This window comes from Erpetoichthys calabaricus, chromosome 11 (assembly GCF_900747795.2).
Source record: "Erpetoichthys calabaricus chromosome 11, fErpCal1.3, whole genome shotgun sequence".
In the NCBI taxonomy this organism is placed as follows: Eukaryota; Metazoa; Chordata; class Cladistia; order Polypteriformes; family Polypteridae; genus Erpetoichthys; species Erpetoichthys calabaricus.
The window spans coordinates 158,885,280-158,908,614 of record NC_041404.2 but is presented as its reverse complement, the minus strand read 5'-3'; the positions used below and the strand labels follow the sequence as shown (position 1 = coordinate 158,908,614).

Below are 23,335 nucleotides of genomic sequence, written 5' to 3'. Positions count from 1 at the left end.
GACAAACACCAAGAGATAGTTTCTTATTTTGAGAGATTATTTCTGTCATGACAATATAAATGGAAATATCATGGTTTTTCAAAAAGCCTCATTTAGATGAAGAGGAATGCCCGGACACAAATGAGACACATAATATCTAACAGTGTGCGGCTGAGGAAATGACTGGAGCAAACATTTCAATTGCATCTTCATCTGAGGAAACTCTGGTTTAGCAACCCCACAAGACAAGTAAGTCATGACAGAACCACCAAAAGATTTGTCAGCCATTGACAAACCAATCACTCAACCTAATTTGCAATAATTTCTGATAGCTATGATAACTCAATGTTTCTCTGCAAAATGGTAGGAACAATTCAAATGGATTTAATACAGCATAGTGTAAGATGCAGCAATTTGCAAAGGAGCAAAATCTGATTGCCTTGATAAATTTTACTCAACTTTTACATGGTCTTAATAATTCTGTTATGTGAATATACTATACCTGTATAGTATGAATAGACGTATTTTTTGGAAAATTGCCCTTGTTTATCCGACTAAAAACTAGAACACTCGTTTTTAAACAGGCCCACCCTAAAATCTGTTTCTGACTACGCCGCTGAATTGGGGCCAACCTTCCATAGCTTCATACCATCTACTCAACCCGGTGTCTAAAGAGAGCAGAATCCATCACTTCTGATGACAGCCACTCTGCATATCCCGTTTGCACTTCTGCTGTATGGAAAGCACTACCCGAACCTTCCCACTTGCTCCACCGGCTTCAGGGACAGCTTCTTCCCTCAGGCCATAAGGTCACTGCACTCCATGTAGCCTGATCCTACCTGCCCTGCACTGTGTACTGTACCCACCTACTGTTTACTGTAGGTTACATTTTTGTCGCTCTTATTTACTGTATTTATTTAAACATCACCGTAACTGGGGCACAAGGATGACCGTGTTCTTGACCACTGTGACAAGGCAGATCGTGATTTTAAAAATCTAACGTTCAAACTCCTTGGTCCTTAGTCCTTGTTAGTGTTGGGTGGGTGCTGTCAGTTATCTGGACCGGGCCTCGAGTGAGTTAAGTTGCGCGGCGTGGAATCACTAAAATTCCGCAGAAAAACTAGAGGGTCGGGGGCTTTAAGCTGGCACGCGCGTGCGCGCACACGTACCACACGCCAGCGCGAGAGTCTCGTCTGCGCTATACGCGAAACGCACTCCGCGTTCTTCTCTTGGAAATTTCAAACAAATGCCGGGTTTGTACGTAAGCCTGTTCGCGTCACTGTTTCTGGAAAGCACGTACGTTTCCCAGCAGGCACACCGCAATATTGTACACAATCATCATGGCGTCTGAAGATGGTGGGTACAGAGCGAGTGAGACTTTTCTCGTGCTGCATAACATAGCGAGGGACTTGCCGGGTAAAATTTAGAGCGCCGTTGCTGTCGCCGCGGTGTCTCGTCTTAGTTTGTTTGTTAGTAAGCAAACGGGGTCCCAGAAACTCAAGCCTCGTGTGGGCCGACCTGGCGTTAGTGTCGCGGAGCTTACATAAGTTTACAACAAACATGACAGATGGGTAGATCGTGGCGAACAGGAGGTAGGGAAAGAGCGACTATAGGGTCGGGGAACGGGGCAGCTCGAGTTGTCATTGCGTAAAACTTCATTGTACGTGTCACGGAAAAGACAGTCCGCCGGCTGGAAATGAGCCTTTAAAGCAGGTGCTGCCAACTAAAGCTGCCATTTCTATCCATGTGTACCGCTGCCAAGCAAGAAGTTCTGAGGCGGCGTATCAGCCCGCACCAAAGTTGCAGCGTCTCTGATGGCTTTCTGAAGTGGCCTTTCATTCCGGACTGACTTCATGCTTTGATGAAGCCGGCTGACGGTCAGGAGGAACACGCGATTGCGTTATTAATGCTTTCATTTCACGCACATCTTGTTCATTTTGAATTCGAGAAAAAGAGAGTCGGAATGAGAATTTGTCAAGAATGGCAACGGACGCAATCTATTTTCATTCAGTGGCAATTGAGGGAATCGTGTTCACATGAAATCATATGAGCGGTTATAAGTTGTTCAAGAATAATTTAATGGGAAACATTCATTTAAAAAAAACCTTTTGTGCTTCTTACATACAATGAACCTTTGCCAAAAAACATGTGAGGGAAGCATAATGCAGCAGTCTGTGAGAAATGTGAGATTTTAGACCTCCGACTTAAAACGAATCTTTGAAGTAACTGCTCTGAGTCATTTTTTTTATTTGAAAACTAAAGATAAAACCGATTATTGTGATTTTTTAAGCACATGTCATCCAGCCTATGTGGGGTAGATTATAGCCATTCTGAAAATATATATATATTTTTTTACAGATATCTACCAGGCTGTTGTTATGGTGTCATTAATGTCTTGGTATACTCAAAAACCATTAAGTCAAAAACCAGGATCAGAAATGTAATGTTAGGCACAAGTGGCAGCTAGTGAGGCAAACCAGGAGTAGGGTTACTTGTTGACTCATTGTTGTGATTGGGAAAAGCCATGTCTTTGATCACTGATAGAAAAATCAGTTTAACTTTTTCATCCAATTTGCCACATGTCTTGGAAATATTAGTTCTAAAAATGTATATTCGTGTAAGTTTAAATGAACTCCTTATTTGATTTCAAGATACAACAGGCCATCAGCCTATATGTAGCTTCAGTATTTCCTTGACAAACAAGCACATTGCTATTTTATTCCCGTTTATTCCATGAGAGTTGGTTCACTGCATATTAATTAACACAATACATTAGTGTTCTGTTACTACACATGGATGTGTGCTTTGCAATTATTGCTGTCAAAGTGGTATTTGTAGCCTTGTGACAATTTAATCACTTTTGTGAACCCAATTGAAAGGGAACAAATTGAGGAAACAATGTCATTATGGTTTGTCTTAGTAATTTGTTGTAGCAATGCCAAAAGTAAAAAAAAAAAAGAGAAGAAAGATACGTAATTCAGCAAGGAGTTTAGTGTAAATTAGGAGGTGAAACTTCTGATTAAGACATTAGTTACAAGGTGGCTTTTTACAGTCTGGTTTGGACAAATTGGCATTAGCCCCAAACTTGAATATTCTTGAAAAACTTCGAAATCGATTTATTGGTATGCTTAGTAAATGGCCGTTTACATTTCTGGTCATATTTATGCTTATATTGAAATATGAATAGGTTATTTTTACTACTTTATATAATCAGCATTGCTTCAACTCTGTCTACTCCACTTCTTTGAATGTATGTTCTTTCAGTTTATTAGGTTGCGATCTAGTTACTTCATGGCTATAACTCATCTGTCATTACAATATGAAAAATTCATTATTTATATAGTTAAATTAAGGTAAAAAGTGTATTTTTAATTTAAATAATGTTACACAGCAGTAGGAAGATGAAAATATTGCTACCTAGCATTATAAAAGATGTTGAAGTGTAAAGAACAAGGATTCCACTAATTCACTGTGCAACTCTCAGTTCACATAACCAGCCAAAGCTTTAATTATATAATTTTTTTTTTTTTAAACTTAAAAGTATTAGTAAAAATATGGAAAATTCAATAATACAACATAAAAAACTACTAATGACTAAGAAAGGTCACTTTGCTTTCACCACTTCAATTTGCTTATGCCGTATGTGGTCAAGTGTTGAAACAAAAATGATCTCTTTGACTACTGAACTGAAGTTCAATGAGGGGAGTTCGGAAACATCCACTAACTAGTCTGTTGGACAATAATTTGAAAGAGCATGGCTAACTCCAGCATACACTTTATGCATATGACGATTCCATGTGTAATCGCACATTTTTATTTATACTTTGGTTATTTTCATAACTTGGTGCAAATCGCTTCAGACCTTACAGATATGTGCATAATTTCTTAGTGTTGACATTGAATTACCATAAAATTGATTTATTTTTAAATTAAAAGATAATGGTGCAGGGAATGAAGTGGTGAAATAAGTTAGGTGCATTCTTTGAGGTGGTATATAATAAATAATGCAGTTACTGCTTGCTTTGAATATCTTGTTTTCTTTTTACTTGATTATATTTTCTACCATATTATAAATTAAATGGCTTATTTCCAACTGGGGAGCATTTTTCTTTTTCTGACTTTAGTTTACAATAAAAATATTTTTTGTGTTTGTAATATGTGTTAAGATAAATAGCAATCCTACAATATGTTTTACATGTTTTATAAAGCAATTCTAAAATCTGCAGTTAAATTAGAAATGTTTGGCATTCCTAAACTTGCTTTTGGCCTCTGTTAGTCATACTAGTGAGAGATAGTAAATTTATGCAAGTCTTGAATATGGACAGTCTTCCTAAAACATAAGACCTAATATTTGAAATAGTCAATTTTTATGCCATGCAAAAAAGGTCCTTATAAATCTGTTTATGTAGAAATATCTGACGGTGCATTCCTGAAGCACTTGTTACCGTATTGTTTTTTCTGTTTGTCTAGAAAGGTTTTGGCTTTAAAACAGAAGTTACTTTTATTGCCTTCCTAATATTAAGTCACTGGCTTTTAGCTGTGAATATGGCACACACTGACAATGTGTTTTTTTTTTAATATATAAATCAGTTTGGTAATTAGAATTCAATTAATGTAATGTGACATGTAATTTAGTTTTTGGAGAAAATCAACAAAATGGTATGTGGACAGATGTACATTGGTACATCCTAGTCTTTTGTGTCAGTTTCTATATCTTTTTATTTTGAAATTCATTATTAATTGATAGAAAAGTCATGCAACTAAGGCTTTCAGATATACTGAAAATGAAAATTAAGTATAAAAAAAAAAATTCAATTTACATTAAATGCAGTGAACATTTACTGGGAAGTAGTCGAACACAGTTTTGCTAATTGCTTAAACGCACTCATTGGGGTGAAAATATCCATCTAATTAAATGGAGTTTACTATTTAAACGCAGTCATTGGGGTGAAAATATCCATCCATCCATCCATTTTCCAACCCGCTGAATCCAAACACAGGGTCACGGGGGGTCTGCTGGAGCCAATCCCAGCCAACACAGGGCACAAGGCAGGGAACCAATCCTGGGCAGGGTGCCAACCCACCACAGGACACACACACAAACACACCCACACACCAGGGCCAATTTAGAATCACCAATCCACCTAACCTGCATGTCTTTGGACTGTGGGAGGAAACCGGAGCGCCCGGAGGCAACCCATGCAGACACGGGGAGAACATGCAAACTCGACGCAGGGAGGACCCGGGAAGCGAACCCGGGTCTCCTAACTGCGAGGCAGCAGCGCTACCACTGCACCACCGTGCCGCCCCGGTGAAAATATCCATCTAATTAAATAATGGAGTTTACTATCTAGTTAAGGCATTTGTTGGAATGAAAAACCAGCAGCCTTAGTGCATCCTTCAGTTCATGGGTTAAACACTAGATTTGGATATCTCCTTGTAAAACTTTGTAAATAGCATACTACCTAGTTCATATGGAGGGTGTAAATGAGGTTACAGAAAGTTGTAAGTGAGAGCATTTTTGCTTGTTTATTTTGTCCTTTTAATTATGTCTTGTTTGCTTCAACACAGGAAATGAAGGTTTAATGGATGCCTCAGGCCTTGAGCAGAAGAAGCTTCTAATATGTGGAAATGAGGGCGATGGTGAAGTAAATGAAGAAGTCACACAGACTGATGTAGAAGGCCAAACCTTAAAAGAATCTGTCAGCAATGGGGGTGAAAGTGACGATGGAAAAGAAATGGTTGAACTGAAAATTATATGGAATAAAAATAAATATGATCTTAAAATGCCTATTGATGGCACAGGCGCCAATTTAAAGGAGAGAATTCACTCACTTACAGGTATGGACACAACATATTTGTAATATATGAATTCAATTAGTAAATACGGCTATTCAAAAATTGTCTGAATTGATTTATAGGCCTTGTTTCATGTACATCTTTAGTAAGTCTTTTTTAGTACTATTTTTTTATAATCAAATTATTAATCCTAAATAGGAATGTATCAAATGAATAGTTCTAATATGTTAAAGAAAATGTGCTGTTATTGTTTTTTATTTACAGAATTATAAGCAGCATTTTATTTTTATCTCCTCTACTTGAACAGAACCTGCATCTTGGGTTCAGATCAAAGTTACAATACTGCATGTGTTTTTTCTTTTTTCATTTCATTTGTTTTTCTTTGTTAATTCAGATTCATAACCTGTATTGCAGGTAGTCTGTTGGGGTGTGTGTGTGTGTGTGTGTGTGTGTGTGTATCTATATGTATATGTGTAATTTATATATATTATATAATGTAAAAACTGTATGTATATGTATACAGAGTTTGCCCCAGAACACCTTCATTGGTTCCCTTAATACACAATTAGCTCTCTAAAATGTAGCTGTTGTGCTCAGATGATATGTTAAAATTGTTATAATACATGGAAGTAGCAAAACAAACTCATACGACACCCTACTCTCTGAAGTGCAGAGTTGGAGCAAAATTTGGCAGATTTACATCTCTGCAACTAGTTTATGGTCATATTGAAATCGACACAGTGCACAGAAAATCATAACCGTGCATAAGCTTTATGACCTTCTGGTAATGGCTTCTGTTCCCTTCAGATGCCCAAAGACGTACTGATTTCTTTCTGTTATTTTCTGGCATGTTTGAAATTTTTGGAAGAAAAAGTCTAGCGTGAGAGGTGTTATGGTACAACTCCAGGAAGACAACTACAAATAGCAAATAGAATCGCAGCCGGAACTATATTGTGCCAAGTGGATACTGCGTAACATGACAACGAGAACATGGCGAATGAACTGGACAAAGTCCATAGAAGATAAATTAATACATCTGAGGTAGGAGCATCGTTGTCTATATGACATTTCAGCTGAAGAGGTAATATCCAAGTACAGAAAAAATGGAATTGACAGGGAATGCCCCACTAGCTTCAAGAGCTGTGTAATGATGTCACATTTCTATTTTGAGTTACATATTAATTTTCCATCATCCACTTCTAAAACATTTGCACCCTTTGTTTGTAGTGAAGCAAAAACATTCATTCATTATGTGATAATGGAGGGGGGGTGACATGAAATTGGCATTAAATTATATTTTCTTATTACAGTATACTGATGAAGGTTAGTTATACCCTGTGTGCTTAATTAAACTCTGAATAAACATCTGCAAGCAAGTATCCTAACAGTTTTTTTATGAAATGTATAATGGCTGTTCTCCAACAGCCACCATTCCATGACATACATGGACCAATCAAGTATCCAGTTAGTCAAACTTGTTTTTGTGGGTGTGAAAGGAAAAACAAGACTGCTAACTGGTCATCTATATTCATTAGGAGTCCAACTCTGAAGCTTGTAAAATAATGTGCATTTTACACATACACCGCATGCAAATTAACACAATCTTTTGTCAAAAACATTTTTCAGGTGCATGTCCTATTGGTGTATTTGTAATTTCATTTTCATTATTAATGCGTGGTGCATGTGTGCCCTAATACTAAAATTAATTACTCTTAGTATTTGCAGCAAAACTGTGTCTTTTGACACAAGTAGCAGATGTAAGTAAAATCTATTTTAAAATAATAAAATTATTTATAATTTTCATAGTTCTGATTTTTAAATGTGTGCAGAATATTTAAAAGGTAGTTACAGTATACCTAATTTTTTGTAGATGTTATAGATACTTGAATTGCAATGGATCTTGTGAAGTTAGAAAAACAGTTTAAGTAATGTTCACAAATACCTAATGTACACAGAAACTTCAAATTAGAACCTTCTAATGCGATTTTAAAAAAAAGTTTAAACGTTTGAAAAGTCGAATCCTGTATTATTTAAAAAATAGTGTCCCCAAATGTTTTATATTCAGTCATGTTGGTCTTATCAAGATTTCCTGGGGCAAATACTGTATATGTATAGTGTGTGTGTGGTGTGTATTTGGACATAGCCAGAAATTTTTATGTTTTTGATAGACATTGATACCTTCTTTTTTATCAAGATACCATTAAATTGATTTAAAAATACAGCCAAGATATTGCCAGTGTTCCTAAAAGGTTTTTCTGCTTGAAATGACTGAATTTTAATTTATTATTTACATATGACTGCAAAGTAAACGTTAACTTCTAGCTAAAACACCTGCTGAGTGGGGTTAGGGACTTCCATGTTTCTTGATGGGTTATGCATTTTGACACTGTCAATTTATTGATCTTAATGTTTTATGTATCTTAATAATCTTTATAGACAATATGGCATTTCATTAAAATGGACAAGTCTAATTGTATGTTGTGTTAAAATTAAGAGGTTGCAGAGAAAATATATTATGGGGGGGGGAAAAAAGCACAAATGGAGTCCAACCCTAAATCTTTGTCTAGACACAAGTGCGTCTGTGTTGCATGTTAATTTGTTTCAACAAAAGTGTGATTGAATTATTACCTTTACTTTTTTCCCCCATTTAGGGCTTCCACCTGCTATGCAAAAAGTTATGTATAAGGGACTCCTCCCAGAAGACAAAACATTGCGTGATATAAAACTGACAAATGGTGCAAAAATCATGGTAGTAGGATCAACAATCAATGATGTTTTAGCAGTAAATACTCCTAAGGAGGTAATTCAGCAAGAAGTAAAAGCTGAGGAAACTAAGAAAGAACCTATTTGTCGGCAAAAGGTAAAGACCTCCTAAGTGCTTTGTTTTTTTTTCTCAAATCCTTTTTTAAATATGGCAACAGACCCTTAAAATATGTTTACCAGACCTGAAATATGTTGCAAAATGGGTCTTTGATACATTTTTAAGTAGCCCAGTGTACATTTTCTTACAATAATCAAATCTGCTGGTTTCAAATGCATTTATCAGGTTCTCTGCATCACACAAAGACAAATGTGATCTGACTTTTGCTATATCTGTAAGTCAGAAAAATGCAGTTTTTGTGTCATTGTGAGTACGAGATGAGAAACTAATCTCAGAATTAACAATACGTTTTTTAATCTCATATTTCCTTCCTTAGGGCTAGATAACCACTTTGGATTTAAATAAATACCTCTGAGTTTTTTGAGCCAACATCTAAATTTTATGTTTTGTCCTGTTTAATTTTGATAAATATTTTAATATTCAATTTGTAATGCTACTTACACAGTTAATTAAGGTACAGTATATAATGCATTTAGGCCATCAGGCAATACCGAGAGATATAATTGTGTATTATCTTCATAGCTATGAAAATCAACACTATGTTCACAAATAATTCTACCAAAAGGAACCATGTATAAGGAAAACAAGAGAGAACCAAGAATTGGTTCTTCTCCCGTGGATCAATTCTTCCCAAATTATCAGTTTTCGATACATGATCACATATCATACAAAGAATTTAGTACTTATTAAATATGTTTGAAACCATGTAAGTGCAACCAATGTAAGAAACAACCAACCAGTTGTTACGATGGTGGAGTAAAATGTGGTAGTCAATTGTATCAGATGCTGCATTGTGGTCCAAAAATAATAAGCATGAATACATTGTTTCTGTCACTAGTAAGTCTGAGGTCCTAAATCACCTTTACGAAAGTAGTCTTAGTTCTATGAGTTTTATAAAAGCATGACTGGTATTTTTCCAGAACACAGTTCTTATTTAAAAACCACTAAATGACTGGTATTTTTCCAGAACGCAGTTCTTATTTAAAAACTACTAAGTTGTTTAAAAACCACCAGATCAATGATTTAACTTAAAAAAAAAAAAAAAAAAAAGAAAAAAAAAACGTTGGTTTTTGGCTCAAAAATACTAGAAATAGAGCTGTCCAGACTCTCTTTTTAAGCAAGGGTTTTACTACAGCCACCCTCCAGATTCTGAAGAAAGCTTATAGTTTTCTAAAGACTGTGTGATAAGCAATCAAATACATCCCTGAAGCACCTTGTCAGAACAGAGCTAAAACAACAAGTAGAAGACATAATCAGCGAGACCACATATTTAAGCATATTTCTATTTATCTTTATAAAAATATTTTAATTATTCCTAGTTGTATGTAAAGGGATATCTAGCTACATTTAGTCTGCATAACGCTAGGTCTTTTACTTTAAGTCTTGTTATGAAAATTCAAAGTTTATTCCTCGCATTTTTTTCAGCAAGCTTAGTTTTGCCACTTTTGATCACTATAGACAGATTTGAGTAGAAAAAAATGGTATTCTTGAATTATTTTCATTGTCTGCAATAGTTTTGGAGACATAGTCTGGTCTTTCTCTTTGTAGGGCTCTGTTATTGTTAATACATTCCTTCTTGAAAATGTTAGCATGGACCTATGTTTTTGGCATTTTTGCCTCATTTTTCCAAGGTACTGTATGAAAAACTTGTTTCATGTTTGTTTTCTGGTAGAATATCAAATTGTTTTAGTACATTATTAAAATTATCAAGAACATAAGAGAAAGAAATATGAGATTACATTACCTGCAACATATAATAGCTCTGTAAATTTTATAGCTGGTGCTGAATTTAAGCATCATCTCTTGACAGTGTGCTCTGTTTAGAGCATTGCATTAAAATACAGTACCCATCAGACATGATCATGTGCAGTTCAGACAACACATTAGAATTGGTACCACATGACACAGCATTTAAAGAATATGAAAGCTGGATCCCATATCAACAGAATCGGACACAAGGCATGAATAACCATGGATTGACTCTAGTCTGTAGTAGGCACACTATCACATAAATTGACTTGCACAAGTATTTAGGCCCTTGACCCTTTCTCTGCTTTAACATAAAACACTGTTACTTTTTTTTTGGACCAGATACTTTTATTTCAAAGTGATGAAACTCAAAGTTATCGAACAGTTAAAATCCAATGTACGGTGCACTATTCACTAAAGTTAGAGAATTGTTCAATGAATTGAATACTTATACAGTTCATTGTCCATGCATAATAGACCCTTGCATAACGGTTCATGCATGGTCAAGAAGCTACTTTTAATTGAAATAATGACAGTTGTTTGCAGATTATCAGAATCAGAAAAAGGTTATAATTGGGTGGTTATGACTTAAAAATGTAATACTTCAATTTTATTTTGTAGCAACACAGAAAAGTGTTAGATAAAGGAAAACCAGATGATATAATGCCATCAATTAAAGGAGGAAAAGTAAGTAAATGTTTTATTGCTGGTTTAAGAAACATAATTAGCTGCAAAATATAGTATAATGTATATTAACAAATATGTTGAATACTTATTATAGAAATCTCATACATAAACCAACAATGATTATGCATTTTTTAAGGAGCGTTTGCCAACAGTGCCTTTATCTGGAATGTACAATAAATCTGGTGGAAAAGTGAGGCTCACATTTAAGTTGGAACAAGATCAACTGTGGATTGGAACCAAGGGTAAGACAGTAGCTGATTTTCAGCAATTACATATGTTGTGCGTGACCTTGTTTGCAGAACCTAGCCCTTGTTTTTAATGCCATTGTCAAAAATAATCATTTTTAAAAGAATGATGAATGGTATGTTGATGGCACAGTAGTTAGAACTTTGATGTAATTGTGATTCTTGTCCTGGACACTGTCTGTATGAAGTATGTATATCAAGGTTCAAGGTTTTTATTCAGCCATATTTAACACAAGAAAACATGAGATTTGCCTTCTCATTTGCATCCAATAACAGACATAAATAAAATAATGAAAGAAAAGACACAAAACAGGTTAAAATTTACACACCAATTCTAAAATATTTACATCATTTGAAAACAAATTATTTGATAACTACTTCTGATACACCTTTTTATCTAAAATGATGTGTGTGTGCACTTTCCAGGTTCTTTGCCACATTTCACAGACATGCTTTATGCTGAATTATTGAACTGTGAATTGTCCCACTGCTAGTCAGTGTACCTTCCAAAGGACTACTTTCCCAGTACCTGCCTTGCTTAGAACACAGCAGGGATACACTGTGACTCCCTTGACACTATATTAGGGAAAAAAGCAGGTTCTGAAAACTAATCAATTGATTTAATAGTTTTAAGTTTTACCTCTAAGCATTTGTTTCAAACATAATATTTTAATACAATGCTTTGTCGGGATGAAGCAGGGCTGTTGCATTTAGTCATTTTCTGTTACTGGTAGGTTTAAACGTTGAGATATATTCTGACCTTCACCAATCTCCATTTGTATTAAGGAAGCTAAAATAAATTTTCCTTTCATGAAGTAGGTTTTTTTAAAAGTGCGATCCAAGTTTTATAGAAAAACAAATTAATAGTTGTTAAAATAGCAGTCTGGCTTGCACTCAGTTACAGTAGTTGTCAAGTGTTTTGTACATTATAGAAAAGAGGTATTCAGAGAATAATGAAGAAATTCTGTTGAAAGCGGAGAAATAGAGTGCTAATACCATGTATTAAACATCTGAAGTTTGCGATTAAAGCTTCACAGCAAGTTACTTGTAGACACTGAAATAGTATCTTTTAGGTTTATAACCCTTTTAAGCTGTTGTTTAAAACTTTGCGGGTTGTAGTTAGAGGCCATAGAGCAGGGATGATGAAGTTGTTTTTTGCTATATGTATCCAGTACAGGTAATGCCGCAATGACGTTAAGACTCCTTAACTGGACGTCTGTAACTGGTTTCTTGATTAAAAAGCAGCTTGTATTGTTTATTCAATCATATGGCCTTTATTGCTCACATTCTGCATATACAGACATTTGAAATACTACAGACATTTTATATTTATATAGTGAGTGTGATGTTTTTATTATTTTTTAAGTTTTTGTCTTGGAGATATGAAGAGTTGGGCAGTAGTAAGATCATTGCTGAAAAAAGGTAGTGACGCGCATAGGGTTTTAGGCATTTATTTATCTGTCTAATTGGATTTGGTGAAATATTAGTCTTTACATATCGAAGGCCTTGGTGAACAACTTGTATAGTTTCACAATAATCCTGCACAAAATTTCTTTTTTCATGTTGTTTTTTTATTTGCATAAATTAAAAACCCACTTATAATCCTATTTGCACTGTTGCTTCCATATTATTGTAGCTGAGTGTACGCTGAAAACACAAATCTGAAACGCGAATCACTGCATGTTGCATTGGCACAGCACAGACACAGTTCCTCAGTTTAGGTGTTAATGAAAACAATTCAAATAACTGATGATGTATGTAAAAAGTAACACAAATGCAATGCTTACTTAGTGCAAAAGAAAACAGACCTTTTAATTCAATAAGCAGTGGAACATCTTTGACAATGGCGAGAGATTTCACGTATCTTCTTGGGGTACATTTCCCCCCCCCCCATTTCCTCTTTCTGCAGAGCCAGATTCCAGTCTTGCCACTACATTCTTTCATAGAACATGAGTAGTATTTTTGCTGCATTGTAAGATAGTTTTGAAGGATGTTCACATCTAGATGCAGTCACTGTGGTTTTCATTTTTCTCCATTTGTGATCCATTTTTGTTACAGTAGACTGCATCCAGAATATTTTACCTTTGTTTCAGAACTCATTCTAGACTGGTCAGCAAATGTTCAGAAGTTTTCTGAGGTCTTTTCACTTTGTAGAATGAGCTGTTATACTAACCTACATGCATCAGCTGAAATGTACTAGTGTAGGAGAGTTGTGATTTGTAAATTTTGTGGATAGGGAAAAGAAAGAACATGAAATTTTTAATAGAAATATATTTTTATAAAATGCATACGCCAAAGAAGCTAATAATACAACACAAATAGTGGAGTTTGGACAGCCTGGTTGTCTTTCTCCGTGTCTTTAAAGGTGAGTTACATTTGACCTTAATTTTTGCTTAAATGATTAAATATCTTTGAACAATTTGTTCACAATCGTTGAACACTATAACATTATTTCTGTATTGTTAGCTGTAAAATGATTGAACCTTATTTTTTTATTTACAGATTCTCCAGCTCTTACAGATTACTGCTGCTGTATTTCGCTAACATCCTTTTATTTTTGAATATACTTTACATTTCTATTGTTGCATTAGAAGTGAATGTTGTTATGACAGAAATAGCACTGTTGTTTTTGCAGATTTGTTTTTTTCTGTTTAGTTTGGAAAAACTAAAGAATTTGTAATGATAAAAGATTTAGAATGTCACTGGTTACCGGTAATATACATTTGCTGGAATTTTCATAGATATTTAGCATTAGCCTGGGAAACACAAAGCAGAAATTATACTTTGTCATTGTCAGATTCTGTGTACTCAAGAGTTGGAGATGATCATTTATCCTGAAGTTTCACAACTCCCACCAGGATTTCACTATTATATTAGCAAATAAAGAACCTTTCCTGTCCTGTCATCCGGATGTCTCTGCTTCATTGCACTTTATGGTGTCTACATATAGTGCTTCTACAGTCTTTTGAGGTCACAAGCTTAAATCCTAGTTTAGTAGTCATTCAATAATTATGGTTAGAGTTTAAAAAAAAAAAAAAAAGTTAACCTTTTTTTCATTCCGTTATACAGAACCATTAGTTTTACATGCAGTCTCGAGGGGTTGTGAAGCTCACTTGTCTTTAGTGAGAAAAACTCACACACAAGCCATCTTCTAGCCTAAGTGCTCAGGTGAACCTGTAGCTAAGAGGGGTCAGCAAGAGATCAGAGCAGACAGCATAAAATTAGTAGCTGCATGTAGTTAAATGGATGGTGTTGACATTTTCGTTTAGATTCTTGGATGTACATAAGTCCAACCCCTTCATAACTGGTACATACATTTATACCATCAGGATTTACTGAGGCAAGTTCTTGGTCATCATTGTTACTGATCAGTTCAATGGTAGGCCCCTGTTTGGCACTTGCTGAACAATTATAAAGTATTGTCTTACTTTGGCTAACAATGGTCTTATTAGATGGAGAGAGGAGCCTAGATGCCAGATGTTGAGTCTGTGTGTAGATTACATAACAAGAGGCCTAATCTAAAAGTACTTTACTAAGAAACTCAGTGTTTTACTTTCTTAAGGAGTTCAGTTTGGTTTGGTGTTAAAAGTGAGTAGCACAGATTTCAACTTTTAGGCTTTAACCTTAAAAATACAGCAGTGATAGCCTGCTTCTACATTCGTTTTCTTAGCTTAATAAAATTAGTGAACCGCTCAGACTTTGTACTGGTGATTGGCTCAGTAATTGGATACTTGGGACTTTTATTATTTTAGCACCAGTAAATAATTGATTTAATAAATTTTTGGTTCATTTTTGGACATTAGCTAATTCATAGTTTGTTTCTTTTTTTTATTGGTTGTAAACACTAAATAATATGTAGAACATGTGGATATATGTCAATTGTTTTAGAAATTTAAGAAATGGTTTTGATTAATAAAGGATTTCAAAGTACTAATATAGTACTGATATAACAGTCAAAGAACAGCAATAAGTTTTATTTTTAACCAACAATGTTTATGCTTTACATTTGCAAATACTATAAGCAGAGCAAAAATGACCTTTATCTTTCAGAAAAAGTTGATTACAGTGATAATAAAACTTATTTCTAATTTGGTGGAGTCAGAGGTAAAATGTAAGAAAGTGCAACTGAGCAAAACAATACTCCTGATTTTGGTACATTGTTGTTTCTCATGAAGTGAGACCGACACTCTCTGACTAACAGAGCAAAACTTGGTTTCTTTACCTGTTTCTTGGAGTCTTTCACTTATGAAATTGGCAGAATTGGAGTTAACTGAAAGAAGAAATCAGTCTCCAATTGATGGGCTTGTCTCTTAACATATTTTGCTGACTATAGATAAATCATCTTCGTCTGACATATGAGCTATTTGTTATCCATAGAGATAAATATGAACTGGTGACAGAGCATCCCAAAATATAGCAGGACTAGAACTTGATACTGTTGTTTGCTCAACCCTTGGCATATACAAACATACCCTAGCTTCTGGTTATGTCTTAATGTGTGAAAGTTAGAGATGACTAAATAAAAGACCCTTTTTAATGGTCAAATCTATGGTTATTAGTTTATTTTACAAAAACAAAGTTGGTCATAATTTGGAAGGAAACAATATTTTGTTATTGATCCTTTAGTTATTTCATACTTTCCTCTCAGAAGAACTCAGTTATAGTCTGCAGTAGAGTCTAGACTCTAGAACGTTCTCTGCCAGTGGCTAATGTCTCTTAAGTGAGTCACGACATTCAGAAAGCAAGATACCCTCCCACATTTCAGGGATGTTATACATATTTATCTGAAAAGACATCTTAGGAAAGGTGTGACAGTTGTTATTTAAACAAGGTAATTAGACATCTGTTTGCATTTATATACTGAGATGAGCTAATCAGTATGGCTTCAAAACTATGACGTTGTGTGGTGTAGCTTTCTTAAGTTTAAATACTTTATACATAGTGTAAGAATGTGAGCAACTTTTAATTTATACTGCACAATTCAAATTGCTTGTAAACAAGTATCTTTTTTTTTTTCTTTAACTTGCCAAAAAATGACAATGCATTTGTGGCCACATACACATCAAAAATTAAAAGCAAAATCCAAGACCAGGCTGTTAAGAATTTGCTTCCTGTTAGCAGCTCCAGCAGCATCCATACACCTATTTATTTTTGGAACCTGCTATTTCCTGTACAGTACTGAGATATTCAGTCCTTGATGGGAGGACATTTCATTGCAGTCTCTGAAAAAACTAGTGCACATTTATGTTAATCTTATTTTTAATGAACTAATATGTGTTAGGTGTTACTGGATCAAGGTTCAGTCAGGAAAATAAAAACATCAAATTAGAAAACAGTGAAGTAATTAGATGGAGTTAAGACTATTACTGGCGATATCAAGTATTGTCATGCTGAGCATAAATCGATGACATTTTGTAGCAAGACTTGAAAAAGAATAATACACAGCTGCATTTTTTTGTTACTAGCAACCGTTCGGCAGTTCCTTTCAGGTTTTAAAGCCTATGCTTACAGTTCTTTTTAGAATTTATAAACAGGAATATAAATAATTTGTATTTACCCTGGAAAAGTACTTGATAAAATTCAGCATTGGTTTCATTTTACAGAAAGAACAGAAAAGGTTCCCATGGGCTCCATTAAAAATGTAGTAAACGAACCCATTGAAGGACATGAAGACTATCATATGATGGTATGTATATGCAACAAAGTGCTGAATAAATCTTCAGGATAATCTCCTGACATATTTTAAGTTTGTGTTTGTATTTTTGTATTTTCTGCTACTTAAATTTCTTTGCTAATTGTAGTAATAATAATAATAAGTTGTTGATTTATAAAAACAAAAGCATTACAATTATCTCTGGCCTTCCACCAGCTTGCTTTTTTATGTACTTGTTGTGCAGATCACACAGTACCATGAAACCATTTAATACAAATGTACAAATCCTGCCAATTGGGACAAAACTTCATGAAGCATTTTTGTACTAGTCATGCAATATTTACTTTTTAGCTCTTTTGAATTGTTTATTGAACAATATGGCATAGAGTAGGATAATTTATTGATGATCTTAGGTTGTAATTGATTTTTCCTTTGAACTATATTACTCTATGATATTAGGTCATATATGCTTTTTATTCTATCTGGCATAGCTAATATAACAAAATTCAGATGCTAACTTTTTTAAGCACTTAGTGGAAAGTATCAGTGAATGAGGTATGCAGTGTGATAATCCTAAACAGAAATTATTTTAAGTGCATTAATACCTATGCACTGGAATTACAAGAATATCACTGTTTGTAATATGCTCTGTCAATGTTAAGTATTTTGGTCAGCAGCGATTACTCTAAAGAGCATACAGTTGATCTAATTCCTTTAATTCAATTAATTAATTGATTTAATGCTTTATTTCAGTTTATTCTTATTAGCCACACTTTCACATATAAATTTACTACATTCTACAACAAATGATATTTCTTGATGGAACAAGTATTTCTAACTATCCAAGTGTCCTTGTTTAACTGGGTGCTCAGCCCAGCTATCAGAACTCTGCACAGGCAAACAATGACTTTTCCTTTCAATATACAGGTAAAATTCCGTTACAACGAACTGCCAGGGACCTAAAAAATATTACGTTGTAGTGAAAATTTCGTTGTAATGAGATTCTATATTTATTGCTATAGTGCTTTCTTTAACTTGCGTCCAGGCGTATGCTATCATTTCAATAGTTTCTTTCGTGTTAATTTTAATCTTCTCCTGTCTACAAGTTATGCTGACGAGAATTTTTCTCGGTATTTCCTTGCGATAATACTTTTAGGGTACGAATGATGCCCAAATCCAATGGCTGAAGCACTATCGTGCAATTGGGTGGGATGAATTCAACGCGAACATAATCTAAATGCGGAAGCATGTTGTGGGCAGCACGGTTAGCAATCAGAAGCCAAATCATCCTTTTCTTCTTCATATTGTGAGGTTTCTGAACTCTTTTGGGACCAATACCCCAAACCCCCCCCCCCCCCCACCCCAAAACCACAGCGCCCAATGGGAATGTCACGCTGAAGTGCGTCCCAAAGCGTGATTGCCGCGTCTGTGTAAGATTGTTTGTCCGTTGCTAGGGCATGGCAACAGCAGGCTTACAGCGCTGCAGTGAGGCGCCACACAAGCGAATCCTGAAAGATTGTGGGCGCGCTATAAGTCCCTGTTTCGCACCCCAAAACACGAGGCTGAGTCTCAGTACTTAAGCAAAACCAGCTTTATTCAGCTTGAAACAGGAACAGCACAGTTATTTATTATAGCGGGATCTGCCACACTCCTATACACAGGCACAGCAGTCAGACAAGGTTGTAGCCAGGTTAGTGGCCAAGTAATACTGCTCAATGCATTTACAATGTTTCTTGCATCATCCATCAAGATCTTTTCTGTTTGCTTTGGTGAAGAGTCGCAGCAGAGCTGTGAGCCTGCTGTTGCCCTGGCAACAGATAAACAGTCTTCCACAGATGTAGTGATTGCACTTCGGGACGCTCTTTGGTGTGTTGTCCAGTTGGGGGAGGTCCCAAGAGAGTTTAGAAACCTCACATTTTCTTGAATGAGTGCCGCATTAATAGGAATGTTTCTTGAACAGGCATCACTGAACCACATAAAAATGGATTTTTCAACGTCTTCAAATGCAGCAATTCGCATACATTTGCAACCTGAGATTTTTCTTTTTTTTTTTTTTTTTGCTCAGTGTTTGAAAAAAGTTGATAGTGTTGATGGCAAAATTCCGAATTCACTGGCAACGTCTTTTTTGTTTTTGCTGAAATCGAGAGCTGCAAAAGTTTTAAAGTTTTTTTTCTAATATGAACTGTTATCATTTTTTCGTGTCTGCCATTTCTATAAGAGGGTGTCAATGAGTTAAATTCCAATGGATATTTTTCAAATGTTGATGAGCAATAAGCAGAAGGTATCACTGAAAACCACCGAAAACAAAAACAGCAAAAAAACAGTACAAGGAAAGTCCAAAGAAAGTAACTTTTTTTACAGTGTTTCTGTTTGGGGATCGTTGTGCACAACTGAGCTGCGACCACAGAACTAACTGCTCTGTGGATTATTCATTCAAGAATTTCAAGGTCACTTCGTTGTAGTGAAAGTATCTACTGAATGTACTTCGTAGTAACGAGATTTCTATAGACTCATGTCATATGGGGAAACTGTTGGGACCATAAAAATACTTTGTTGTAATGAAAATTTCGCTGTAGAGATATTCATTGTAACGGAATTTTACCTGTATTAAGAATGTGTAACAGGGAGCCAATCATATTAGCAAGAATATCCACTCCAGGGTCAAGTTTCAGTTTCTGGGGAGAGCAAAGACCTCTAAGTCTAAATGACAGTGACTACTGATTACTACTACAGGACACCTAGTAGAGAGAGAATGGTAACTTGCTTTTTAAATGCTTGTTATGACTATTAAAAATAAATATAAGGAGCCTCGCTTGCAGAACTAACAATAAAATGCTACATTAAAATAATGAGTCTTTACCGATTAATTTAGTGCTTATTTTAAGACCAATAATTTTATCATTAAATGAAGCTTAATATTGCATGTTTAAAAGTAGTAATACTTCTTCCTGGCTTTATGGTTTCAGGCATTTCAACTTGGTCCAACAGAAGCCTCCTACTATTGGGTTTATTGGGTGCCTACACAATATGTTGATGCAATCAAAGACACAGTCCTTGGAAAATGGCAGTATTTTTGAGTGTGTCTCATCCTCTGGCAGTGAAGAACTGGGTATAGAAAATAACCAAAGGACATTACAAGGAGAGGAAAAAACACTGACTATCTCACCTTCCTGGGAATGATAATAGTGAAGTAAGATGATAGTTAATGTAAAACATTAAAAAGAAAGAAATGCAGTTTGCGAGCCAGAGGCATTGCACTCTTGTTTTTTTAGGCTTACTTTTAAAAATCAGGTTGTACCCCTTTCGTTGGGCCCACTTCATTTCTTTTTTAGAACAAACCTGAATAATGCCAATGAAATATTTTGTGAATTATACCTTAAGTGAATTAAAACATTATTTGGGGAAAAAAAAACTTTTATTAAAGCTTCTGAAATGTGGAACTACAACTTCAGGAAAATATGCAGCTTACCAACTTTAGCATTTAGCATCTGATACAAACTAAAAAAAAAAACAGATTTTGCTCACAATACGAGGATATCTATTTTGATATTTTTTAATAGTACGTATGTACTGTTAATAAACTAAAACATGTTTTTCATCATTAAGAAGTCCACAGTCTTCTATGTAAGTTTGGTAATTATAGCATATTTTAGGTACCTGAGTTAGACTGCAATTTGACAAAAACTTAGACTCTCATTCTAACTCTCCGAAACCTATGTAAGGACTTGGGGTAACTTGGGTAGTGTGATTGCTGATGCATTTCATCAAAATACGCAAGGGGTTACATTATTAATGGTTATTTGCATGAGCATCTTCACAAGAAAAATGTTAAATTAGATAAGGCCTTCAAAATCCTGAAGATGATGCTCAGGTATAATATGTTACATGTAACAGTAAACAATGAAAATGTAAGTCATTCTATTGGCAAGTAACCGTCAAGTCACAGTGACTGTTCTTGGAGCTGGGTGTCCTATAAAGATGGCAGGGGCTTGCCTTGTAATTTAAAGAGAATTGAATTGTTCGGAAATCTTTAGCAAAGGCAAGTTTTGTTTTAACATTTTAATATAACTACATTGTTTGATGTGAATGTTAATAATATGCCCCCAGCAGCTATTAATAACCTAAAAAAGGCAGTTAAATGACTAAATTTCTTTTACTGCAAACATTTTGGGGAAAAAGGTGTTTTACCTCAGTTTACTGCATCAAGCACAGTATATCATAATTACCATACATATTTAGGTACTGCATGTCACTAAAATGAAATATCAGATTTTGTGTGTTTTAAAAGTTCCTGATAAATATCCACATGTTTTTTCTTGTTCTAGGCAGGTTATAGCAGGTTTTCATTTATGATATACAATAGCAGTAACGTTTCATATTTTGCAACAAATTCTCTTACTTGTTTTTGCCTTATTTTTAACTCGGTGTAGACAGTTTTTTTCACACAGTGTGCAAAAATTTGAGAGAAAAAATTATGATTAATATTGCCATCTCGCTGTTTTAAACAAAATACAATCCTAGCATTACTTGACACCATGCCATCTTATAGATATGTGGCTTCCGAAATATTGTTGCATTGTTGTGTAATAGCAAAATATCTAGTTTTCTTTTTCCTTCATTTTACTTTTTTGCAAAATCAAATTGGGAAAATTCACATTTTACAGATTTTTTTTTTTTTTTACTTGCTAGCTAATGAGTAATGTTTTTATCAAAATGTTGAAAATGTCACTTGTTCCACTACCTTATGTTAACATTGCAAAAGCCTTGCTCTCCATTCCTCTTCTGTATGTTTGACCACTCTGTAAAATCTCTTAGTGTTGATCAGATGCAGTTTAAATAGACTTAAATATTACTACAAATGTATGTTTGAATTTGAAAGGGTGGAATATTAATTGCTGTGCAATACACTAGTGTTCCTGAGCACTGGATCTGCAAAATGTCAGGTTCCTTTAATGCTTATGCAGAAGTATTAGGGAAATGAAGGTAAATTATGTTATGGTGGTATATTCCTTATTTAAAAATCCATGCTTATAAAAAGGCTAAGACTATACAGTAGATATCTGTAAACTTAACACCAATGGTGTTTATCAGGTTACATATTACTTCATTGATAGAAAATTTGAAGATTAGGAGTTAGCATTTATTAAATCAACATATCTAGCAACTTTAGAGAAGTCATAATGTGTTCATAATCCTGAGCCATTTCTCTGTTGTTAAATTATTGTTTTGTTTACATGCCTTGTAATGTAATTACATGCTAATGGTGTGTCATTTAAAGATCAGCCCCTTGACAGACTGAGGGTTATAAGCTATTATAAATCTTTTCAGGAAAGAACAAGCAATTGTTGTGATCATGCAATGTCATAGTTTCATTATTTATAAAATGGTGCAGATTTATTATTTTTTTTTCAACAATCAGTTCTTCCACTGTAAGCCTCTTTGATTATTTCTTTTTGTCTCACTAGGCCAAAGAGTGACTTCTCATTTGCCATGTATCATAAAAGAGCTGCCATACTAATGGTGCATTACTATTTTCTTCTTTCTTCTATGGGAGAGCTGATATGTCTAGAAAGCAAAATAATTTTTAGTTCTGATTTCATGATTGTTGCACTTATTTTGTAATTTTCCTTAAGAAAAATATATGCGTGAGTTCCAAAAGCAGAAGTATACATTTTATATATTGCTTTCTTATATCATTGAAATGAATCCATCTCAGATTCTCAACGTACACTTCCAAAATATGCTGGAGAGCATGTTCACTGTTAAAGGTTCCTCAAGTAATAGGCTTGTCTAAAAGAAGAAACCTCCACAAACATGCAGTTTTGGATATTTTAGAAATAACCACATTGTTAACATATTCATTTTTGTTCAATAAAAGTAGCCCTGGAAAATGGTCATTTTAGCTTTCCCTTATTGTGTATGTACAGTTAATGTTTAACAGAAATTTGGGCAAAGGGAGTTAAAGATAACTCAAAAAAGTAGAGCATTACTGATTTAATTGGGATCCTGTGTCACTATGCCAGTCTGCTACAAATGAATCCTACAGAGGGGTTTTTTTTGGTACCTGTCCTCCGCAAGTTTGATATACATTCTAATAATGTAAATTATAAATGAATTGAAAAATGCAAAAAAAAAACTTTTTTTCACAGATTTTGTTTCTTTTAAACATTCCAATTATGTGAGAGCCTGTCACAAAAACTTTTTTTGTTTTTTCTGAAAAGTCCAGGCTGCTTGTTTGGAATAAATGGATGGATGTGATTCAGTTCCTGGCCCAATCTGGAGTTTGGCTTGAGATAAGATGTTCTCTCAGTTTTTTTTTTTGGGGGGGGTGGGTTCTCTGTG

The 23,335-nt window shown here is 34.7% G+C and overlaps 1 protein-coding gene across 3 annotated transcripts; it reads left to right on the top strand.

Annotated features, from left to right (window-relative positions):
- Positions 1-1,109: 1,109 nt before the first annotated feature.
- ubfd1 (ubiquitin family domain containing 1) lies at positions 1,110-22,890 on the top strand. 3 transcript variants are annotated; one of them, XM_028814442.2, is made up of 7 exons: positions 1,110-1,395; positions 5,551-5,820; positions 8,430-8,638; positions 11,030-11,095; positions 11,232-11,337; positions 16,944-17,026; positions 19,960-22,890. In XM_028814442.2, the coding sequence occupies exons 1-7, from the start codon at positions 1,320-1,322 to the stop codon at positions 20,068-20,070; spliced, it is 921 nt and encodes a 306-aa protein (XP_028670275.1). In that variant the 5' UTR covers positions 1,110-1,319; the 3' UTR covers positions 20,071-22,890. The 3 variants fall into 3 exon arrangements, with proteins under 3 accessions (XP_028670275.1, XP_028670276.1, XP_051789929.1); XM_028814443.2 differs by having other exon boundaries at positions 1,112-1,335; XM_051933969.1 differs by lacking the exon at positions 1,110-1,395 and adding an exon at positions 1,532-1,571.
- The last annotated feature ends 445 nt before the right edge of the window (positions 22,891-23,335 follow it).

Excerpts from the sequence above, each read along its gene's own strand:
- ubfd1 (XM_028814442.2), top strand. The coding sequence starts at position 1,320 with ATGGCGTCTGAAGATGGTGGGTACAGAGCGAGTGAGACTTTTCTCGTG. Across the intron at positions 1,396-5,550 it reads CATAGCGAGGGACTTGCCGG|GAAATGAAGGTTTAATGGAT; the intron begins GTAAAATTTAGA and ends GCTTCAACACAG. Across the intron at positions 11,338-16,943 it reads ACTGTGGATTGGAACCAAGG|AAAGAACAGAAAAGGTTCCC; the intron begins GTAAGACAGTAG and ends TTCATTTTACAG.